This window comes from Sinohyriopsis cumingii, unplaced genomic scaffold, assembly GCF_028554795.1.
Source record: "Sinohyriopsis cumingii isolate HCF-2022 unplaced genomic scaffold, ASM2855479v2 utg002017l, whole genome shotgun sequence".
Lineage (NCBI taxonomy): Eukaryota > Metazoa > Mollusca > Bivalvia > Unionida > Unionidae > Sinohyriopsis > Sinohyriopsis cumingii.
Window position 1 is genome coordinate 2,363,459 of NW_028316105.1, and position 21,708 is coordinate 2,385,166.

Here is a 21,708-nt window from a genome sequence, read left to right on the forward strand (position 1 = left end):
GTGGAATTCATTAGTGCTAATGTATATATCATTCCATATCCTATATATCATATTTAATTCTTTCTACAAAAATTATTTGAGCCTTAAACCTGTATTGTTGGGTATAAATAGGTCACGGTAAGTGGATTGTCAGGTCAGTGTTATATGACTTGAATAACTGGGATGTATCCTTTATACTTAGCATTTTATTATAAACTCAGTCTTATCAAGTGGTATTCACTAGTACTTGCGTATATATTGATCCATATTGTGTATAACTTATTTAATTCTTTCATATTTAAAATAAATAGTTGATCATTAAACTGGTATTGTTGAGTCTGCGTTTATAACACAACTAACCGAGATGTCTGCTTTATGCTTAGAATTTTTTTAAAAACTGTGTTGTCCTATGTTATTCACCCTTGCTAATGTACATATGGGTCTAAAACTTACTGTTTATGTATGGTATTTAATTATTTACGTTAAAAAAAGAATTATTTGAATCATCAACCTGTATTATTGGGTCATAGATCTTCAAATTAAATATATATGATAAATTATTTTATTTTATACTCACTGATATATATATATATATATATATATATATATATATATATATATATATATATATATATGATAAATTATTGCATGTTAGACACTGATATTATATATCATACATTATGTTACACTTATTATTATTATATATCGTATATTATTTTGTGTTAGAATCATTGATATTATACATCATAAATTATTGGGTGTTCGGTTTATTAATATTTTTTATTGTGAATTATGTAGGACTTGATATTATATATCATAAATTATGTTAAACTCATTGATATTATATATGATAAGTATTGGGCATTAGACTCACTAAATATCAAACTATTATTAAGTCGTGCATAACCTGGCATTTAATTTAGTTGGTTCAATGATACGCACAGGTTCTTAATGTGATTTGTGACAAATGAACATGTTGATATTTCATGGCATTGACATGCATGGTCTTGGAAGCATTCATTGGACTTGGTGCATCTCCAACTGTGGGATGAGTTTCAAGACATGTTTATGCTGATCATAGGACATATGTCTAGTTTACTCACCAATGAATTGACTGGAACTTAAAGTCACGAGGGAAAATATCATGCACATTTGGAAAATAAAATTTAACAATCATAACAGTTATATAAAATGTCCACCAGTGATGTTATTGAATATCATGCAAAGCAGTCTGGGAAAACAGCTTGTAAACACCAGGAATTGATTCATAAAGTTATAGAAGGCTGTCAAAATGTCAAAGACATGTTACAGTCACGACAAGCTGCATGAGACGATCTCACAAAAGGGTTTGAGCAAACGTTTACACTGCTTATTAAACCAACAAAAGAAATTGCCAAATGTGCTGTGGATATTAAAAGGGCGCAAGGTGGAACAGGTGGCAATAAGAACAGGGAACAAAAGAAAAACCAGATCCAATTCGTAAAGTAGCTAAACACACCAAGGATATAAAAAATGCCAATAGAGCAACTGCAGAGACTATTATGCTCTTGCCACAGGCGATTGAGGAATGCAAAGAAGATGGAGAAATTGGAGAGACTGTTGGTGTATTTGCAAAAGGCACCCGTACCCTTGATTAAAACGTTAGACTGGCAGTTGCCAAGATGCTAAATGAGCCAACCGAATAGAAGTCGCAGTTGTCAACACCAGTTCACTATTTTAAAGAATCAGCTCACCAGGCCATTTTCACAAATCCAATACATGTCACTCTTAATGGACTCCACCATTAGAAATAGTATGCAATAAAAATGACGTCGAGAACACATCATAAATTTATGAGCACTGTATAGCCTAAAACGGTATTTAGAGAGTTTACTGGAAAGAAACCAATAATTAACTGATTTGTTGGTGGAAGAGCTGAAGAAGGTAAAACTTTTTGGAGAGAATATATGAATCTCATCCAGTAATCCAGTAATACCATTGCAGCCACAACAAGAGGAATTGTCAAGACAACAAGATGTATTGCCAAGACAACAACAGTGTCCTAGATTGCAAACACTAGATCCTGACATGGAACATATTACAGAGGAAGAAGAAAAACAATATTATGAATACCATCATAAACATGAGAAACAACAGTTGCAAAGACATGCATTTCAAGAACGTGCACCCAAAAGCAAAGATTTAGCTCTGCTATGGCCTGAAAAACTTGCATGAACAAATGTGCAAAAACACCAGAATATATGCAGACATCTGCACCTGCACCTGCACAAACACAGAAGAAACACTTGCAAAAGCATCAGAACAATAAAACCAACAACCAAAGAAAGAAAATGGACTTACTAAACCTGAAAAAATAAAAGCTATGTGAAAACAACCCAAAGAAAAACATCCTGCACCCATACCAGATGAAGAAGAACATCATAGTGGCTGAAACAACAACAAATACAACAAAAGCTTACTCATCAAGAACGTGAAAAAGCAAAGATTTACCTGTGCCTCCACCAGTACAGTATACGCGGAAGAAAACATGCTCCACAAAGTGAAGTGTTACTTTTACTTCCAACAGGACAAAGCCCACAATGAAGACCTTATCCCACAGCACAAGATTTACACATGTCTCCAACTTTGTTTGCCGAAATGGAAGCAGAATGGGAAAAATTGGCAGAGTGATCAGATCAATAACCTAGACATATAATTTACGAATTTGACACAATGTAAGAATACAAACACTGGGTAGAAAAACAAATGGAAAGGTATCAACAACAACTGTCAAAACAAGGAGAAGACATTTTTGGGCTGTGTGACCCAAACAACCTCACAGATCTGTTGGAAACACTTGTGGGATCAGTTCGTGCTGCCAACAACTCACCAGAAATCATTCATGAGGCTGCATTGATTTGTCCATGGTTCCTCACCAATGGCATCATGGACAGAAACATATATTGCGCTGATGCATGAGCTTGTTGAAGATATCAATGATTTATATGGCAAACTTTATTTGTATAACACCGATGATGAGTTCTGAAACAATTGAGACACATCGTGTGATACACTAAATGTGTGCTGCGATGCAACAGGTTGCTGTCAATGCAACCCAATGCATTGCCTTGAATATTACAATCTCATCAACAAAACCATAATTTGTGTGACTTTTTCTACATGTGTTACATTAAAGTTTTTCTAATATCTGAACACAACTGTTTGGGGGTCTGCCTGCAAACAACACATTTGTGTTTTCACCAGCTCGTTGACATCATTAGGTATGGTAGAACTTCCTTAAGGCGCATTGATATTACCTCATGCTGATGAAGAATTTTGGTGTTGACTAGTAAAGACTCTAAAATTTCTATGTGTGAACATGAGCCCACACTTAGCTATGTCATCTCAATTAAACTCTGCAGTATCTGGTTGACACTGGACAGTCCTCATGGACAACAGTTCTTGGTTGGCCAAAAGATCTTCCCGAAAATAAATTTTGTTTTGCATTCATCACTTGCATCCGGTACTGGATATAATTTTGCACATGACAGTCAGAATTACCTCAACAACGCAAATCAGTTTAACCTGTGACATTATCAGTGCCAATTATGAAAGCAGTCTGATACAGCAGGCATAGTTGTTCAAGGTTATACACTGTTTGGGTTTTCACCAACTGTGGAACCAAATGATTTGACATCAATCACTCCCACAGCTTCTGTGTATCGGCCATGGTTGACACTTATTCCTTTTACCCCTGTGGATGAAGATGGGGCACGTGGTAGATCTTTGAGAATAAACATTAACGATACAACTGAATAAATCGACCTATAATTTAATATAATGACAATTGTACATGGACATTTGAAACATTTACCCATTGTTAACGCAGGAAAACTGATTTATGTGAAATAATATGGAACTGGACCTGGTGACATTGTTCATGTATTGTTCACAGGCGCACTAAAAGTGCTTGGGGTATTGTCATCACTGCATTAATCACTAAACAATGTGTAATGCGAGTTGCTGATAGTATCAAAAACATTGCTGTGAATCGAATTAAAAAATGGGGATTACAAGTGGCTTAATTGCTCTGAGATCAGCTACAATACCGGCTCGGTGATTGCAAATCTAGCAGTCTGAAGTGGATTACAGTTGAGGGCCTGAGTGAAATAGTGGTTTTGCCCTGCATCACTGTATGATTCTGGCTCCTTGTTTGGTTCACTTCACTTTCATGGATTATTAATGCTGACAATCCATAGGTGCATAATGGGTGTTCTCTTTTTGCTAAAATTGGCAAACGTCATGGGGAATAGCAGTTGTGGTGCTTATAAAATAAAAAGCCAAAGGCCTTTCCTACCACTCAAGTACAGTTATCAATGAGTTGATGACAACAGTACTGAAGAAGTCTGTATCCAACTGTTACATTAGATTTAGTGCTTTGGGAATGCACGATACAAATTAGAAATACAGAATTTTACAACTTTAATGCAAATATATAAACAATACCTAACAAATTCAATTAATTAAACAAATCATGATTTATATCATTCTCTCTCTGTCAGTATTGGTTTTTGTTAGACTGTTTGTCATGTTGAATTATGTTGAAATGTTTTCATAATATAGGGAGAAGGGCAGTTATGTTTTTAGAACATTTGACCAATCCCATTCTAATATAATGAATTATGCTTCATCTAATCCCTGGTTCCTGCTGACATTTCTGAAAGAATCAGTTTTCCCAACTAAGCAAAAAGAAAAAGATTAAAGTTTCTGAACTTGAGTAAGAAATTTCAAGAAGTTTGTGAAACTGGGGACACTTCAGTTTAGCCTTATGGCTTGCAGTCGAATAGCAAGTTAAGTCCAGATGATAAATGGACATCTTGTACTACACTAATATTTGGTCTTATAATAAAAAAAAAACAAGGTTTTCTTTGCATGATATTATTCATGATTCACTCATCAATATAGTGCATGGTCAAAAGTGAGAAACTACCTGAGCAAGAAAGGTTAACATCAATTAATGATATATATATATATATATATATATATATATATATAATGGTTGCTGCATGGCTTAAGATGAATATTGAACATCATTTGCTATATGTGCACTAATGAATATATTGATTACAGTTAAAAATGATACATTTGTTATGGGAAACAGTCAGAAGCAGATGCTAATACTTTTAGCCATTACAGATTTAAGTAATATAAGAAAAATATCTGTAAAGAATGGAATATTAGGTTATGCAAATTCAGAATAGTTTGAAAATGCTTCACAACAGGATCCATAGAACATGAGAAATAATTTGGACAAGCAAAACTCACCCATAAAATGGATGATGATACAATTTCTATCTGTATTTATCACATTCAAACTTCAGTTTCACAATATTATCAGCAGCTGCCCATGGTGTTAATGTGTCTGTCAGTTTTTTATGTTTTGAAATCACTATCATTAGAAGATGAAAGAGTTTAGGTTTAAGGAGATGTACTATAAGAAAGCAAACAGTGAAGTCGCATCAAGATCTTGCATCACTTATTTGAATGTTTAAGTAGAGAAATAACTTGACATTTGAAAACCAGTAGTCAATAATAATTCTTAATGATGAAACTAAAGATGTTTTCAGCAAAGATAAAAAGTTTATGTTTGGAGAAAACCCAATGAAGAATGTCAGACAGAGTGTTAGGGCTTTACTGTGCATTCTTGAAATTCAAGAATATTTTGGAGGTATAAGGTTGAACTGAGGTTTCAAATTCTGTTACAGATCGCTTTAATCCTATTACAGACCTCTCTAATTCTATTACCTAGGTCTGCAATTCAGTTATAGATGTCTACAAATGAAACAAAATCTTAAGGTCTTTAATCAAATTGAATTAGAGAGGTATATAATTTATATATAGAGCTTTCTATTTAAATTATAAAGGAATCTAATTGAATTAGAGACCTCTCTAAAGAAATTGAGAGGTCTGTAATGAACTGAATATATGTACAAACAGCTGCCCATGTGCTTATTGCCAAGAACTTGTCCAGAATGGATTTTGTTTCAAACAAGACTTAAGAATTTTGTTGAAAACCTTGACGTTGATATGATCATCCAGTCAAGTGTATATACAAACTTTACAGGAATTTTAAATGATGGGAAAGACACCCCCCACCTTCCCAGCCAAGGGTTGGATAGGTGGGGGTTACTCATGAAATTGCTACTATTTGTCTGAACTAAACATTTAATTGGGTACATAATTATGTGTACCTTTACACTCATCAGCATGTTAATATTTATGTCCTGAAATTAACACAAATCCTTTTTAGCTGTAAAGTTTTCTTTCCTTGCAATGCAATGACAGATCTCATGTCATGCGACCTTTTTTACCAGTTTTCTGAATGAAAATATTATTGTACATGCTAACTGAAACTTTGGATTTCGCTTCAGCAGTCATCCTCTGTAACATGAACATCGTGTTCTCTGCCATCTTTGTCTCCTTTTGCAGCAGCAGGCCCCCTCCCCCCAGTTTTTTCAAGCTCGTTCTGAGCATTTCGGCTGACAGTCTGCTTTGTTTAGAGAGTTATAGCAGTATTATATATGCTAAGTATACAAATCACAGCCTTTTCATGGTCATATAGTAGCAGTTTCTATACCACTCATGGCACCATTACATACACATGTGCGTTACATGATTTGCAGTTCTTGATTAAAGTCACACTAAATGGTAATGGCTTACCAGTATGCTTCAGTTTTATTAAAAATTATTAATCACACTCCATTCTATAAAAAGTGGGAATTTTATTTCTTTTTCATAATTTTTTGTCCAGTATTTTCTGAAGAATTTCTCGTAGAATTGGAGGAATGCTCAGCCTGTATGTAAGGCTATATTTGAATGTAAGGTCAGCACCATCTCTATATAGGACGAAGTAAACCCCATGTTAATACGACCATTAAGGAAGAGTAGCGGTCACAAGATTGTCAAGATGGTGAACATACTAGATGTCATATCTGCGTAATTTTCATTTACAGTAATTATAGCAGCACATTGTGGAAAGGAAGGGACATGTAGTAGAGCAACATGGAAAAGAAGTTATATTTTATTCAGAAAAATAGTAAAATTTATGACAGTTGCTGAAAAACTAAAACCTTTACTCAAATTATTTTCATAAATTTGAGCAAAATAATTATGTTTACATCTTTTTCAGTCTGGGTAGCCTCTTTATTCTTAAAAATTGAACAACACATGACAAATGTCATAGCTGAATTTGTATTCATAATCAATTCTCAACACAAAATTGAAAAATAGAATAGTATGACTATTTTGGAAAAAGGTGGAAAAAACTAAGGATTCTGAGAATGAAAGAAAAACAACAAAAGCTAGGGCTTTTAGAAAGATTGTTATTAGGACTGGCATGTACCTCCTATGGGTATTATTTTTAATGCCGGAGAAGGGCAGACAATTTCAATTTAAATAGCTTTGAGCCCCCAGTCAACAATGCTGATGGTTTAGGTGTATAAAAGACTCAAGGTGAAAGTTATAACAATTTAGTAAAATATCAACGTAATTCAACTATTTCGTCTACGATTTCTCAACCATAATTCTTTCGACAAATACAGTGATCTATTCCATTGCCAGTTACTATCCTCATATGAAATTGCAGTCTTAAGAGCATATGTTTGCCTTCAGTGTTGATTCTATTACTCGTCTATTCATCTCATTTTTTCTCCTCTGTTACTTCCTGTACCCTCGACTCCATGCTCTCCTGGCACTTCTGTAACTCTTTTCCATGCTTTCTTCCTCTCTCCTCTCTGGTACTTATGGTACCCTTGACTCCATGCTCTCCTGGCACTTCTGTAACTCTCTTCCATGCTTCCTTCCTCTCTCTTTCTTGGTACTTCCGGTACCCTCGACTTTGTGCTCTCCTTGCACTTCTGGAACTCTCTTCTATGCTTCCTTCTAGTACTAGGCCTCTCTCCCAACTGCTTACGTCACAATAGACCTTCCATATGGTCTCAGTGTGTCTTTCTTCTCTTCAATTCTTGGGTGTCGCCTCTCACTCCCACCTGTAAAGCTTCTTATGAAATTAGAAGGGACCTATAATTTGGTCTCCATGTTCTAATCTCAGGAGAATTAACCACACTGTCACAGATCTTTCATCAGAATAATGGCAAATAAAATATCAGGTTAACTCGCACACTCACATACGCCTGGTTCTACAATAATTGTGCTATAACAAAAACAATATGATTGACGACTTCTGAAACATGCATACACATTCTTAATAATAAACTTCTCAATGTAGTAAACTATCATCATAAACAAAAATCATAGTCATTTCCTACACTATGAATTATAACAACACATAAAATATACAAATACCTAATTATATGTGCACAAGTCCAACGATGACTAATTCTATATATATATATATATATATATATATATATATATATATATACTAACAAAGCACATACAAGTTCTAACATTTCAGGCATTTCATTAAGTACAGGCCTTTGCAATTCTGTTACTTGGGCAAGAAACATGTCATTGTATCTGCAGAAGAGCACCCCCTCCCACATAATGCAGAAAGGTTGGCAACCATTTTTCTGTGCAAGTGTGGTGCAGAATAGATTCATTTGTTTTAAATTTCTATCCAAATTATTTTACAACATCCTACTTTGCCTACAACAATAATTTCTAATAATCCATCCACCATGGTACCATGTACTATAAGCACATAACATTCAAAGTAATCAAGAAGAAATTACTCTTGAACAATTTTTCTGAAAATATATTGCATCAAGATTTCCAAGTTCTAAGCTGCATTCTGTGCTGCAGAATCATAACTTAGCATTTAAATCCAAACCAGTGCAAACATTTTTTTATAAATCTAAAGTTTCATTACTCTTGTCCCAGCTAAATTATACATAATAATGTAATTTTATCATATTTTTATTACTGACATTACAAAATGTGCACAGAATAATCAAACAAGGTTAAAATATGTACCAAACCTCTTTATATCAGGGTCAAAACATTGCAAGAAGGCTTGTCCCAATATACAATGCTGATAAGAAAATTCACTTGCAAAAACACTGAAAGACATGTCAATATATAACCACATTATATATTTTTATACATAAATCATATATTGCATCCAGGAAATTATAGATTGTAATTCAGTTGTTAATTCAATGGGTATCGAGGTCAGTGTTCATTACATGGCCCCCTCTTAAGGACATTTTGTCCCCAGACCTCACAAGAACAGCATAAATGTTAGAAAACACATTATTGTACCACATAACCTGAATGTATTTAGAACTTAAGCATGCATTTAATTTTAACCTCTATGCAAAACATTTATAAGAAAAATTGGTTTGGTTATATTTGAGATGTAATTTGCTTTTGTGTACACATATAACAGATACATTAGTAAAAATTTACAAATGGTACTAACAGCTGTCTCACTTGGCGCTCAGCATTCAGAGGTTGGTGTTAGGACTGATCATTCTGGTGTCACGATAATATGACTGGGTGGGACATCAGGCTACATGTCTGCGGTATGATGCCCCAGTGCAAGACATCACTATACACTGCCACACTGCAGATATCATAGCAATATGACTAAAAATTGTTAACGCTGCGTTAAAAATCCAAATCACATGCACACACACACACACACACACACACAAATCACACAAAAATGTTCCCATTAATCGATACTACTATCACCCATAGTTGAGAACATTCATGAAAATTAAAAAGTAATTATACATTTCAACATGTGTACATCACAAAGAAGTATAACAAAGTGGATACAGTGATTAAAATTGATTTAATTATGGAAATGTCTTATATTATATTGGGAAAAAAAACTTACAACCACACTGTTTCAAAAGTACTTCATAGTAATCCTGATGAAAATCATTCAAGATACAGATATAAAAAATTAACACCAAGATAAAGAACAAAATCTATTTCTCGTTTTGGTTGGTTGGGAAGGTTTTCTCTCTAGATGTAGACTGAGATTCTGAAAGTTGTAGTGTTCTGCTTCCCTCTGCACTTAACTTGGGTATCTAATAATGTGTGGGAAATTGCTGGTCATGTCTGCTTCTCCATTTGTTAGATAGTTTAGAACATGCCTGAAATGGTTGGGGTCTCGATATATGAATAGGTGTACACACTTTCAGTGTGATATGCTTTAAAGGACAATTTCACATAACTAGGTATGCCTGAACAGAAGATTATCCATCTGTAAAGTTGAGACAGATATCACAAACTTCCAATCATTAAGATTCAGCATTATTTTCTTATCTTAGGTCTGATAACCTAGGTTAGGTTGGAGTGGGTGTGTATACCATGCTTGGGTCTTTAACAGTGGTCCTTGATTTGGGTAAATTGAGACTTCCTATGAAAGGGCTCTCAAAATCGTCATCCACTCTGAAAGTATGGAAATGGCATCCACCTCATGAAATGGAGCAACCATTGCATCTGCTAATGGTCCAGGATAAGATAACCTGACAGAGGTTGGTTACAGGTGATTGCATTACTGGGTTGAATAATCCCTACCCTCTTCATCTCTTGCTTCTTGGGTGTTGACAAGAGTCTCTTATTAAATGAAGGTAGTATTCTTAGCCCAACAGGGGTACATCAACCAATTAAGTAGGCATTGTATGATGAGCTGGAACTTGCTGAGCTGGGCAGACTCGGAAAGGATCTTGTCTAGGCAAAAATATAGGACTACGACTACTGCACAAGGGCCTGTGATGTGGAGCCAGACTTTTTTTTTACTTCAGTTTTTGGATGTTTTGGAAACTTCTGTATGGGATATTGGGAACATCAAAGTGTGGATCATGGTTTGTCCTGACAAAATGTGAGCAGGGTAAAAATGACATATAAGTATTATATCATTAAAAGTAGTTCTTTTGCCCCAGAAATTACATTTTGTTATGACTATAGAGTTTGCCTGTTAAATTTCAGAGACAAGTGGTCAAGTCTCAGCATCTTGAGATCTTGCAGTCACGACATTTACAGTGCAGATGTGAAGAAGTTATTATTGCATAGATGATGACAAAACACTTATGGTGGATAATTGTTTGACTCTGCCATAAGTTTGTACAAGATGTATTCACTGGCTATGTCATATATTGAGGAAAAAGCAATTAGGTGGAAGGATGTGTCACAGGTACCTGTGCTCTGCATGGCAGTATGCACCAGAAGTACCTTGTGCTAAAGAAATGTTATCTTGACTTCAGTATGTTTGTAACAGAAGCTATGTCAGTGACTTGTACTAAATAAAGTTCAGTTTACATGCACAGTGAAGTTTTCCGCTATCATATTTTGACTTTATTGTGGGAAACAAATAGTGGTAACTTTCTAAAAAGCCCTTTTCCTTGAACAGAAGTTTGAATCTGGTAATTTGACATTAATGCTGTCTACCTTCATGCAGACTTGTTATATTGTACCTTCAGTGCACCTCATATTTGGCAGAACAACATCAAATACACTTAATGGATGTGTTTATTTGTGAACAATCATTTGAAAATTTTGCTTACCTAGTTGTATAGTTGTAGAGGTAAATAGATTTCAATTTCAATTTGCGGTCATAAACTAAGTTATAGAAAAGAACAAAAACCAACACGTTTTGTAAAATTCAAGAAATAATGTATCTCCCTAGAATACAAAGTCAAGCAAGATTTATAAAGAACTTACAGTATTGTGAATTAGATTCAAAATAGTCCTTAACATTCTATCACAAGTCCAGATGTATGTGTTGATGTGCCAGTATTCTTGAATATGCTTATGTGCCAGTGGCCTTGGCTGTGGCAATGTGTATTTTGATGTATCACAATAATACAGTCCAAAAACTGGCCTTGTCTGAATTGAATAACTTTCATTCCAGATTAATGTTCCTGTTGAAGAATATTATTGATGAGCACTTTGTATTTCCAGTGAATAATTATTTGAATAAATAATTTCACTCAAATTGAAAACTGAACACAACAATAAGACTGGCTCTGCTTCAAGATGTTAAGGCTAGAATGAGTGATTTTAAGAAAAGGAATAGTATATACCCCTTTACTTGACCAAGGCTGCAATTACCATTTATTGGAAATGCTCTGTCTCTGAATGAAATTTTGTTGTTTATTGTTTGTTGTTTTTTTCTAGCACAAATGAACAACTGAGGGAATCGATTGTGCTTGAACCACAATGGTTGATCAAGGCTATGAAGTCCCTCATCACTGCTGAGAAGTTTGTCCTGAGAAAACATCCCCAAGCCACAAAATATTGGCGCAAGTTTAAAGAAGAGGGAAAGCTGACACAAAAATTACTAGGTTTGTAGACATAGTGTGTTATTAATGTCACAATTCTTACTTTAGATTCCTTCTGCATTAGGGCTATTTGTTTCTTAAAACTTTTATAATAATTACTTACACATTGATGTTGTGTAGCTTATGCTTTTTCATGCCAAGAAAACACTGAATTCAGTGTGAGTACAGACTCCTACAGACTAGAGATTTGTCAGTATGATGCAAACCACTTATGCACCTGGCTTGGGACTTATGAAGAATGGTCATAGTTTTCAAGGATGTTTTGCTGTATGGACATTATGTTTGTTCACTAGAGAAAATCTACCTTTAGCCAGTGTTTACCACCTAAGCACTCATCCATCTAGTCATTTCAAATGATCAAATGTTCCGTAATTAATAATTCTGTACCAGTAATGGTTTCTCCCTTTAAAGATTCCAATTCATTAAGAGACATTAAGTTATCTTAAGTATCCCACCTGTTTGGGGTTTGGTTAAACCATTCAAAAATGAACAAATAATGTACAAGTAAGTCCTTAAAAGTGTAAATAAATAACAGCAATAACTTGCCTAACATTAAGTGGCAATGAGAAGCTAGCATTTTCTTTCTATTAAAATAAAATTGACATGCTGAGTAAAAAATTATGTTATTGTTGGTGTTTCCTTTAAGATTTATAGGTTACTGCATTTGTATGGAAAAATATGAACGAGTTTTTCTAATGGAAATACTGCACAACCTCGGGAGTGCAATATACCCATCCGACAAAACGAGTTCATATTTTCCCATACAAATGCTATAACCTTTTTATTATATGCTAATTTTTTTTATTCTGCCTAATGTTTAATAACATTAACAAAATACACGACAAGAAACAAAGTAACTGAATGTATGCTGCATTCAAACTAAATACACCAGAACGTATTCATCGTTACACAACAACAACATTATTATTGTGCACATAACTCTGCAAAGATAAATTTGAACATAGCTGCGTGCTCGACATAACTTTCGAAAGAAAATGGTGTGTCTAGTTAAAATTGAAATTTGGAGTCATGTTGTGAATGAATGCATATTGCAACAACTTTTCCATTTGATCTGGAATTAATAGATTTTGGTATTTTTTTCGATTCTACAAACTTTTGTGATTATGGACAGGATTTATATGTGACAATTCCACATGAAATGCATGGGATTGAAGCAGCGAGGGAGAAATGTGTCGACATCTGCAAATGTGTTTCTGTTTCTGTCATTGAATGTTTGAAATCATAATTTGGGAAAAATATGAAGTCTTTCAATTGCAATTATCAAAAAGTCGCTATGGAATTTAATGCTTATTTCATTTTGAGTGCACTAAGGAGGATGTAATTGCACTTATCATCGAAATTACAGTACAATTTCGAAATGTGTAATCAAGATTGAGAACCTATGAGATGGCTCATGTAATTCAGATTTGCAGAACTAAGAAAGTATATTTTGAGGAAATTCAGGATGTAAAACTGTAAGTATTTTCTTTTGCCATTCTTATCACCAGCTAAAGAAGACAGTGTATGACTTGTCACTTGTATGTTATTTGTAAGGACCCTTCTTGAATCTGTTGTATACTGTAGCTAGCCTAAATCCGAAACATTGTATCAACAAATTTAATGCGGAATGTGCCAAAGCAGCTGGGATGTGGCAGTCCATGAAACATCTATTTTAGTTAATTCAGAAACATTTAAACAACCACAATGTAAATTGCCTCTTATGCAAGTGTATATTATCTGTTTACAAATCAAAAGTGCTTGTGTCTGCGTCCATTGTTTGTTTGCATTAGAGAGTCGTTCCTTTATGCATGTGAATGCTATATGCGTATTGGCGCGCGAGTTCAGTATCGGGTAATACTGAACGATTCTGACAATGTAAAGTTAACTGAGAAATAAATGAGCATATAATAAGTAAACTTATAACATCCATGCTCTCACTCTGCTGTTAGTTCATGTGTATCTGTACTTTTTCTTCCATACAAAGTTAAAACGGTAAGTTCTTGTTGTAAATAAAAGGAATAAGATATTTAAATCGGGTCATCATGTGTTTACCTCATGTAAACACACGAACGTACTTGGCATGCACTCAATATAACCAGGTGAGTGTACGCTGGAGATTTAAAATATTGCCAATATTTCTGTTTTTCAGAATAATGTAAGGACAGTCTGAAGGACAGTATGGCCACAAGAAGGGCACTTGGCACACCCAAATTGCATCTATTGCTCCTTGTGCACACTACAAATTATGACTTTTCGAAAACTATGGCCAGTAGAGGAAACAAAATGAATCCCCCTCATCATAATTTCCCCAGGACTGTGAGCACGCCAATGTCTCAGGATTTTATGGGACCAACTTGCTAAAGCAGCATATGAGAGCAGCCCAGAAAGAGGGACTGAACATTCAAGGAGTTGATAGCCTCCCACCAAAATGGAGGAGATATGAGTAACTCTTTATGTTCTATGCAGCACATTGTTCCCTGCTGATAGGAAGGTGTTGCTCTGCTCATATTGAACCCCAAATGGCGTGTTGCTCCCACCCTTTAGTGAGGTGGAGCACCAAATAAGCGCAATTACCCCACCCATTAGGGAGGTGGAGCACCATCCCAGCATATTGGTCCCTCCCATTAATGAGGTGGTACACTGGACATCTCATGCCCATGTTAGTGTGTTTCTCTTTCCACTTGGCAGGTGGTGCACTACCCTATGAAATGATCATGAATAATTCATGAACTGGCATGAACTGTTCTTGAATGGTTCATGAAAGTTCATCAAAAGGTTCATTAACTATTCATGAATTTGCATGAACTGAAAATGGTCAGTTCATGAAATTATGAATTCATGAACTCACACTTCACAAACTGTTCTTGAACAGTTCATGAAATATTGATGAACTGACTTCATGAACAGTTCATAAAAGTTAACCTACAAACTTCATCCTCTAATAATTTTACTTTTCTGCTGTCTGATCTGAAAGAAAGGTGAGATTATTTAATTACAGATAACCTCTGATCAACATTGTCTTCAGCTTTTAGTACATTATTTTTGTACCCCACTTTATTTACTGGAATAATTATGGTCCAATTCAAAATTATTTAATCCCTTACACTTAATACACAACTTACTGAGCATTTATATTATTGGAGAATTTTGTCACTAGTTGCATTTTAACTGAAAGCTGACTATAGGTATAGTCACAGGAATCGGATGTTTTAATCATTAAAATATGACAATCAATTTTGACAACATCATTACACCGATAACCTTATCTGTGTGTATGTATGTATGTATGTATATATATATATATATATATATATATATATATATATATATATATATATATATATATATATATAGATAATGGTTATTTCGTGCTTTCAGAATTGTTTGCTATTTTCTATTGATAAAACAAAAGACTTGTGTGGTATAGGCCCTTAGTATATCACTAATGCATCCTATTTACTTCCACATGTTGCATATAGCTGCTTCAGGTTTCATCATGTTGTTATTTGCACCTGTATTGTGTACAATTAAACACATTAACTTTTCAAGATGGAGACCACTTCCTCAATGCAGAATGCACATCTTCCATCAGATTGGTCAGCCTCCATTGACCTCCAGCATTTTGACAATTGGCTGATCCACACTATTCGGGTGCATTTCCTTCATCAGTATCTTTTCCATTGTTCATTCACAGGAACTCGATTGGGTCTTCTGCCCAACCTCGAGAAGTTGGATTTTCTACACCAGGACATTGTCTACTTCTTGATGAATCAGAACATAGTCCAGTTCCACTAAACTAGATAGGTTGAATTTTAACACTGTCACTGGTGCTGTGAACAAAAACACCCTTATCTGCTTATCTTTCCTTATTCCTATTGGGATCCATGATGCAGACTGGTTCCCCTAGGACATCCATATGTGTGAGATGCTCCACAGTTCCTCCTTCTCACAAGGTGGAAACTACACAGATATTCTCTATCAACCCTGATCACTTGTAGGACCAATTTTCCATCAACATTTGCTCTGGTGTATGAATTGGGACAGATTCCTGACTTGGGTCCAAATGCATGTACCTGAGGCTCACTCCTAATGGTTTGTACTGCGTCATATTCTGGTTTTGGGTGCTCATTTAGAACCATATTTTCCAGTGTCTTTAGACTCTGGTTGAATTGTCCCTTTAAATCAACAGACTAGAAATTAAAGCAGTATCTCTGTTGTTGCAAGGGTGCATCAACAGAGTAAGGGATTGATTTGTCATGGTCTCCTCAGACAGCATGTCCATTGTAGTCTCTCCAACATCAAGGAGGCACACTGCTCCTTCTCTTTGTTTGAAGGTCTGGAACATCCCCTGCTTGGCCACCTCGGAGAACATCACCATCGAAGTCTGCCACATTCAGGGAACGAAGAACATATTAGTGAATGGCCTTTACAGGAATGGCAGATCCATCTCTTCAACCTGTAACAGAGTCTCATTTCACACAGTGGGGAAGACCCATTGCAGACCTGTTTGTGACCAGGATCAACATTTGGCTTTGAGTGAGGCCTTCTTTCAGAACCACATACTCAAGACTGTTTGTACTTGCTCTAGTGTTTGTGAGAAGATGCAGCCAGATTTATGCCTTGTCTGTTGACACAGAATGTCTACAGTTTAAGAAAAATTACAACATTCTTTTCTTAATCAACAGGGGTTTGGGGGAAATTCAGTAACCTTCCTTAGCTCTACTATTGATATAGAGATCCCAGTTTCAGTCGAAACTATGCTAGGAAAAATCAAGACTACTGTGCCCAGTGAGATCCATCCACTTCCATCTTAAGGCAACTAAAGGAAAAAGGGAAAGTAGTACAAGATTTTAATGCCACTGTCTCATGGTTGATTGTAACCACAATTAAAAGAATGTGTCATTACATTGCAAATTGTGACCACTCCTTCATGAAACTAAAAGCCCCATGAGGTTTGAACCGTTGTTACCTCATAGACCTACTTTAGTCCCTCTTTCTTGGCGGATATGATGAAGGCAGCATTTTTGAGTTGCCACATTAATTTCTCCTCCTTTTGCATACACTCACGAGCTTAACAAAGCACAGACATTTTTTCTTTTGGACTTTTTGTTGCAAAAAAGTGTGGCCCAGAGAAACAAATATTCTGTGATGAAAAACAGGGATCTCTCCCTCAATAGTGAGTACATTCCATTGTCTGTGTTGTTGATCAGTTAGAATGAGAGCATCAGCCACCCCACCTAGGTGATAAATATAGTTACAAAATAATGATGGGTAAGTAATTATTGATATCAAAATTTATCTTTTTTTGGTGGGGGGAACTGTGTTTATTTCTGTAATACTTCCCTGTCGCTATTGATTAATTCCCTCCTCCCTCCCTGCTCTAATGTCATCAGACTTTCCAGTCATTACAGTTTGGCCATAAGTTTTTTTTGTTTGACATTTTAGATGAATAAAATATTGGACAAACTATTTTAAAATACGAATGGCAATTTGTTTTTGCAGATGTCATTTGGAGTAAGGAGCATGACGCAGACCTATATGACAACAAGAAGCTCATTCTACAGTTAATGGAACATTTGAACATCATTGCCAGACCCAGGATGTTCACTAAGGATGGAGTTAAGGTTAAGAGTCATTTTTCAGCTATTTTAATTCTTTATTAGAACTTTGTGTTTCAAAATTGCAAGCAACTTTTGATTCTGATTATCTGGAGAAATTGGCAGAAATACTAACTCTATTCATAATCTAAAATCCATCATCATCCATTCAACCAAATTTAAAAAAATAGGTGATAGATGGTATGAAGTCCTTAGTAAAGTTTCTTGCTAAAAACATATCCTTCTATGTAAAGCTCGGGGGAAATTAAGCAGTGTTAAGCAGGTTGAGATATATATATATATATATATATATATATATAGAGAGAGAGAGAGAGAGAGAGAGAGAGAGAAAGATAGATGGATAGATAGATACATGCATGGACTGCACACTGTTGATCAGTACATCAACAGATGAGCATTCACCAGTTTAATTTGCTGATTAAGTAATAGCATTTTCTTCACCCAGCCCGAAGTGCAGGTACATCAGTTGAACATGTGTACATGTTAAGTATTTGCCGATATTTTGCCTTGGCTCAATTTTATATCGATGTAGTCAAGTCTGTGTTGGAGGTTGATGACAAGAAAGTATAGTAAATGTCATTCGGGATGGAAAATGACTGGATGATCTCAGATGTTTCATGAATAAAAAATGCAGCTTCTTGTCCCATATTGCAGTGGTACAGAACACTTTATATCTTATTGATGAATATTGTGTGCTTTCATATATCCATCAAATACATTCCGTATCAAATTTTTTGTAAGGAAAACTTTCTCTGCTACCTCCAGATCCAGTCCCAGAAAGATGAAAAACATCTTTCCTTTATATATATATATATATATATATATATATATATATATATATATATATATATATGTGTGTTGTAAATAAACAAAGGGACACAACTCTTACAGGTTAACTCCCCTTTCTACCTACTAGGTGGCCACCATTGTACCTGGATGTACCGGTTTTTACTTTCACTGTCATGCTCTAATGATGTCATCAATATGATCCATTTAATCTTGTTCTTAAATTTCAAGTAATCCATCTGTTTTTTTTCAGTGGTATAGTTAGTTATTGTGTTTTATATGATGCTTACAATATTTTTGTGAATTCCAGTGAATATGTTTGCAATTATCAAACCATTTGTTATTGTCACACATAATTTAATTTGGTAACGTTCAGTTTCACCAAAAATAATTCTCAGGCACTGATTTTACTATTACACTTCAAAGTTATTGTGATAACACAAATCACAGCATTTAAAGATTATATATATATATATATATATATATATATATATATATATAGATAGATAGATGACAACTACTTGTAAGAAGTGCAAACAATTTAAGGTCATTGAGGTTTGGCATGATTTGTGTCTAAGCATACAATTGCTCTTTGGCACTTTGGTATGAACATACTTTCTTCACCATTTTCAAAAAAGCAAATCGTAGGCCACAAAAACAAGCTTGCTCCAGTAACATCATGTCAAGACTTTTAACCAACACCTTGCACCTGAATTATTGATAATTCTTGTCGAGGGGAGCTGGATGTCGCAATACCCTCTTCACCCTCATACAGATGCAGAAACAGCACCTGGACATGATGACAGTAGAAAGGTTGTTTAGTCTCGTGGGTGATGTTGAGAAGGCCTCTCAATGTCCATGTAGATGCAGAATAGCAACATATGTAGGCAGGAATACATTGGAATTGTTGGTTAGTCCCATGGGTGATGAAGAATTCACCACCACCACCACCATGAAGATGCAGACTAACACAAGAATATAAAAGAATATAATGTAACCATGAAACCAATTAAATCATTCATTTTCATTTCATTTGTGTTGTTGAAATGCCATCTCCATCTCCCACCACCCCACGGAAATGAAGAAACAATGCCATAACTTATTGCATCCATGAATATAGTAGATAGCACAGGCAATTCCAGTTGAGCCTTGGAATTGAATATGATCAATCTGATTAAAACATGCTTTGTTGTAAATACATTGATGAGTAAAAAGGATGTTTATATATTGTAATCCCACTGAAGATAGGCCTAGGACTGCCAGTTATTCATGATGGCTTACAAACAAATCCGACCACTTACTTGAGGCATGAGGACTTGAAATTATTTACCCATCCTTGTATGATATTATTAAGAAAGCCTGTTGGATGTGAAGTTTTAAACAATGCAGTACAGATGGACAGTCTATACAAATATGATACTGCTTCAGCCAGCTGGACCAAAAGGCATATATCACCATTGTGACTGCTGACCAATTTTGTCCAGGTATTAGGAATGAACAGTGTATAATTACAGCAATCATGAGTGTGCAATCTCAGATTGGCAAGCCATATGTCCATACGAACTACATAGCCAGCCATATCGACAATACTGCACCAGTGGGCCAAATTGCAAGGCATATACCATCTTTAATGTGCTATTCAAGCTGCTGACCAAAATGTCCAGAATGAGCTATGTACATGTACAGCAGTTATGAGTCTTTTTTTTCTGACTGAAGAGCCAGACAACCATTCTGCCAATTCATAGTAAACCAACATTACTTATGAAGTCATCCAACTGAACTAAACTGGTCTTGCTGGACTTGCATTCCATAATGTGATCATTAGTGATGACATCCAGTGGAAAATATAGGGTGGCATGCTTGTGATACTTCATCATTTCATGTTAATAAAAGAGATGAAACGGAAATGCCATAACATACCGATCTGATAGTGGAATGGACATTATGACATTAAGAGAGGAAATATGTAAGATTTTGTCACCATTGGAATGCCATCTTCCACCTTCAATCAGTTTTTAACTACAAGGGCAATAACCTTGGTGTATGTAGACGATGGTGATGTCAGCTCATCATTCAAAATCTTAACACAATTGTTAAAGATTGGAGCATTTTCAGTCCCAGTAAATCAAGAGCTTCTTTATGTTAGGCCAGGTGGAACTATCTCACTCACTGGTAAAATGTCAGATTCACATATATTTCCTCCACATTTACCTTGTTAATAGATCTTGATAAAATGTACAGACAGGTCTTTAATGCTATGTCAAGGTTGTGTCAACTTCATCCATACCTGACATTGTGTGTCTGATGACTTTTTCTGTACACTTCTTCCCTTTCAGTTCTACACTTATGTGCGGGCATCAGAGTAGGTGAGAAAGTCAGAGGCACAAGAGGTGCACTTTAAGTTCAAGTGCAATCTCCTATCCTTGCACTACCATCCTAGGGAATTGAAAAGTGAAGTGACAATAGTTGCCAGAGAATTTGCTGTGTTGATTCTCACGACACTCTCACATGCCTGGGTGAAGCACCAGACCACTCCCTTTTTGTTAGAAATGGACAAATCATTCTTGCAAAATGATAGCCGATCCCAAACCGTGTCAGTTGGCCCCTTGATTTGATTATCCAAAAGCCTCCACTTTCATCTTCTTACCTTCATGAAGGATCTTCTTAGCTACTCAGTAGAGGGGAATGTTTTTATTACACATGACAATGTTTTTAAAGAGTGATGTAGGTAGTATGACAACATCACAAACAAGACTTCTTCTCCAGAACATTTCTGATTCCAAAGTCAAATGTCAGCTGAGGTATGTGATAGAGATGCAGTGAGAACATACCAGTCTTGATGGACACATACTTCCAGATTTCTATTCATATGGCACAAACCTAAGTCCTTGGGTCTTCACGAATTGTTGAAAATATCCATCAGAGATGGTGAAATTTCTGTATGACACAAATGTATTTGGTAAGTTTGGTGTTTCCTTCATGACATGAACAACATTGCTTCCCTACGTGTGTGGTGGATAATCAGTGTA

The 21,708-nt window shown here is 35.4% G+C and overlaps 1 protein-coding gene across 2 annotated transcripts in view; it reads left to right on the top strand.

Annotated features, from left to right (window-relative positions):
* LOC149771251 (uncharacterized) overlaps window positions 1-21,708 on the top strand; it is a 123,299-nt gene that overhangs the window by 69,831 nt on the left and 31,760 nt on the right. For both annotated transcript variants that reach the window (XM_089948681.1, XM_089948682.1), the window contains exons 10-11: window positions 12,112-12,278; window positions 17,778-17,899. In XM_089948681.1, coding sequence (XP_089804807.1) covers window positions 12,112-12,278; window positions 17,778-17,899 — 289 coding nt within the window. The remainder of the gene's footprint in view (window positions 1-12,111; window positions 12,279-17,777; window positions 17,900-21,708) is intronic.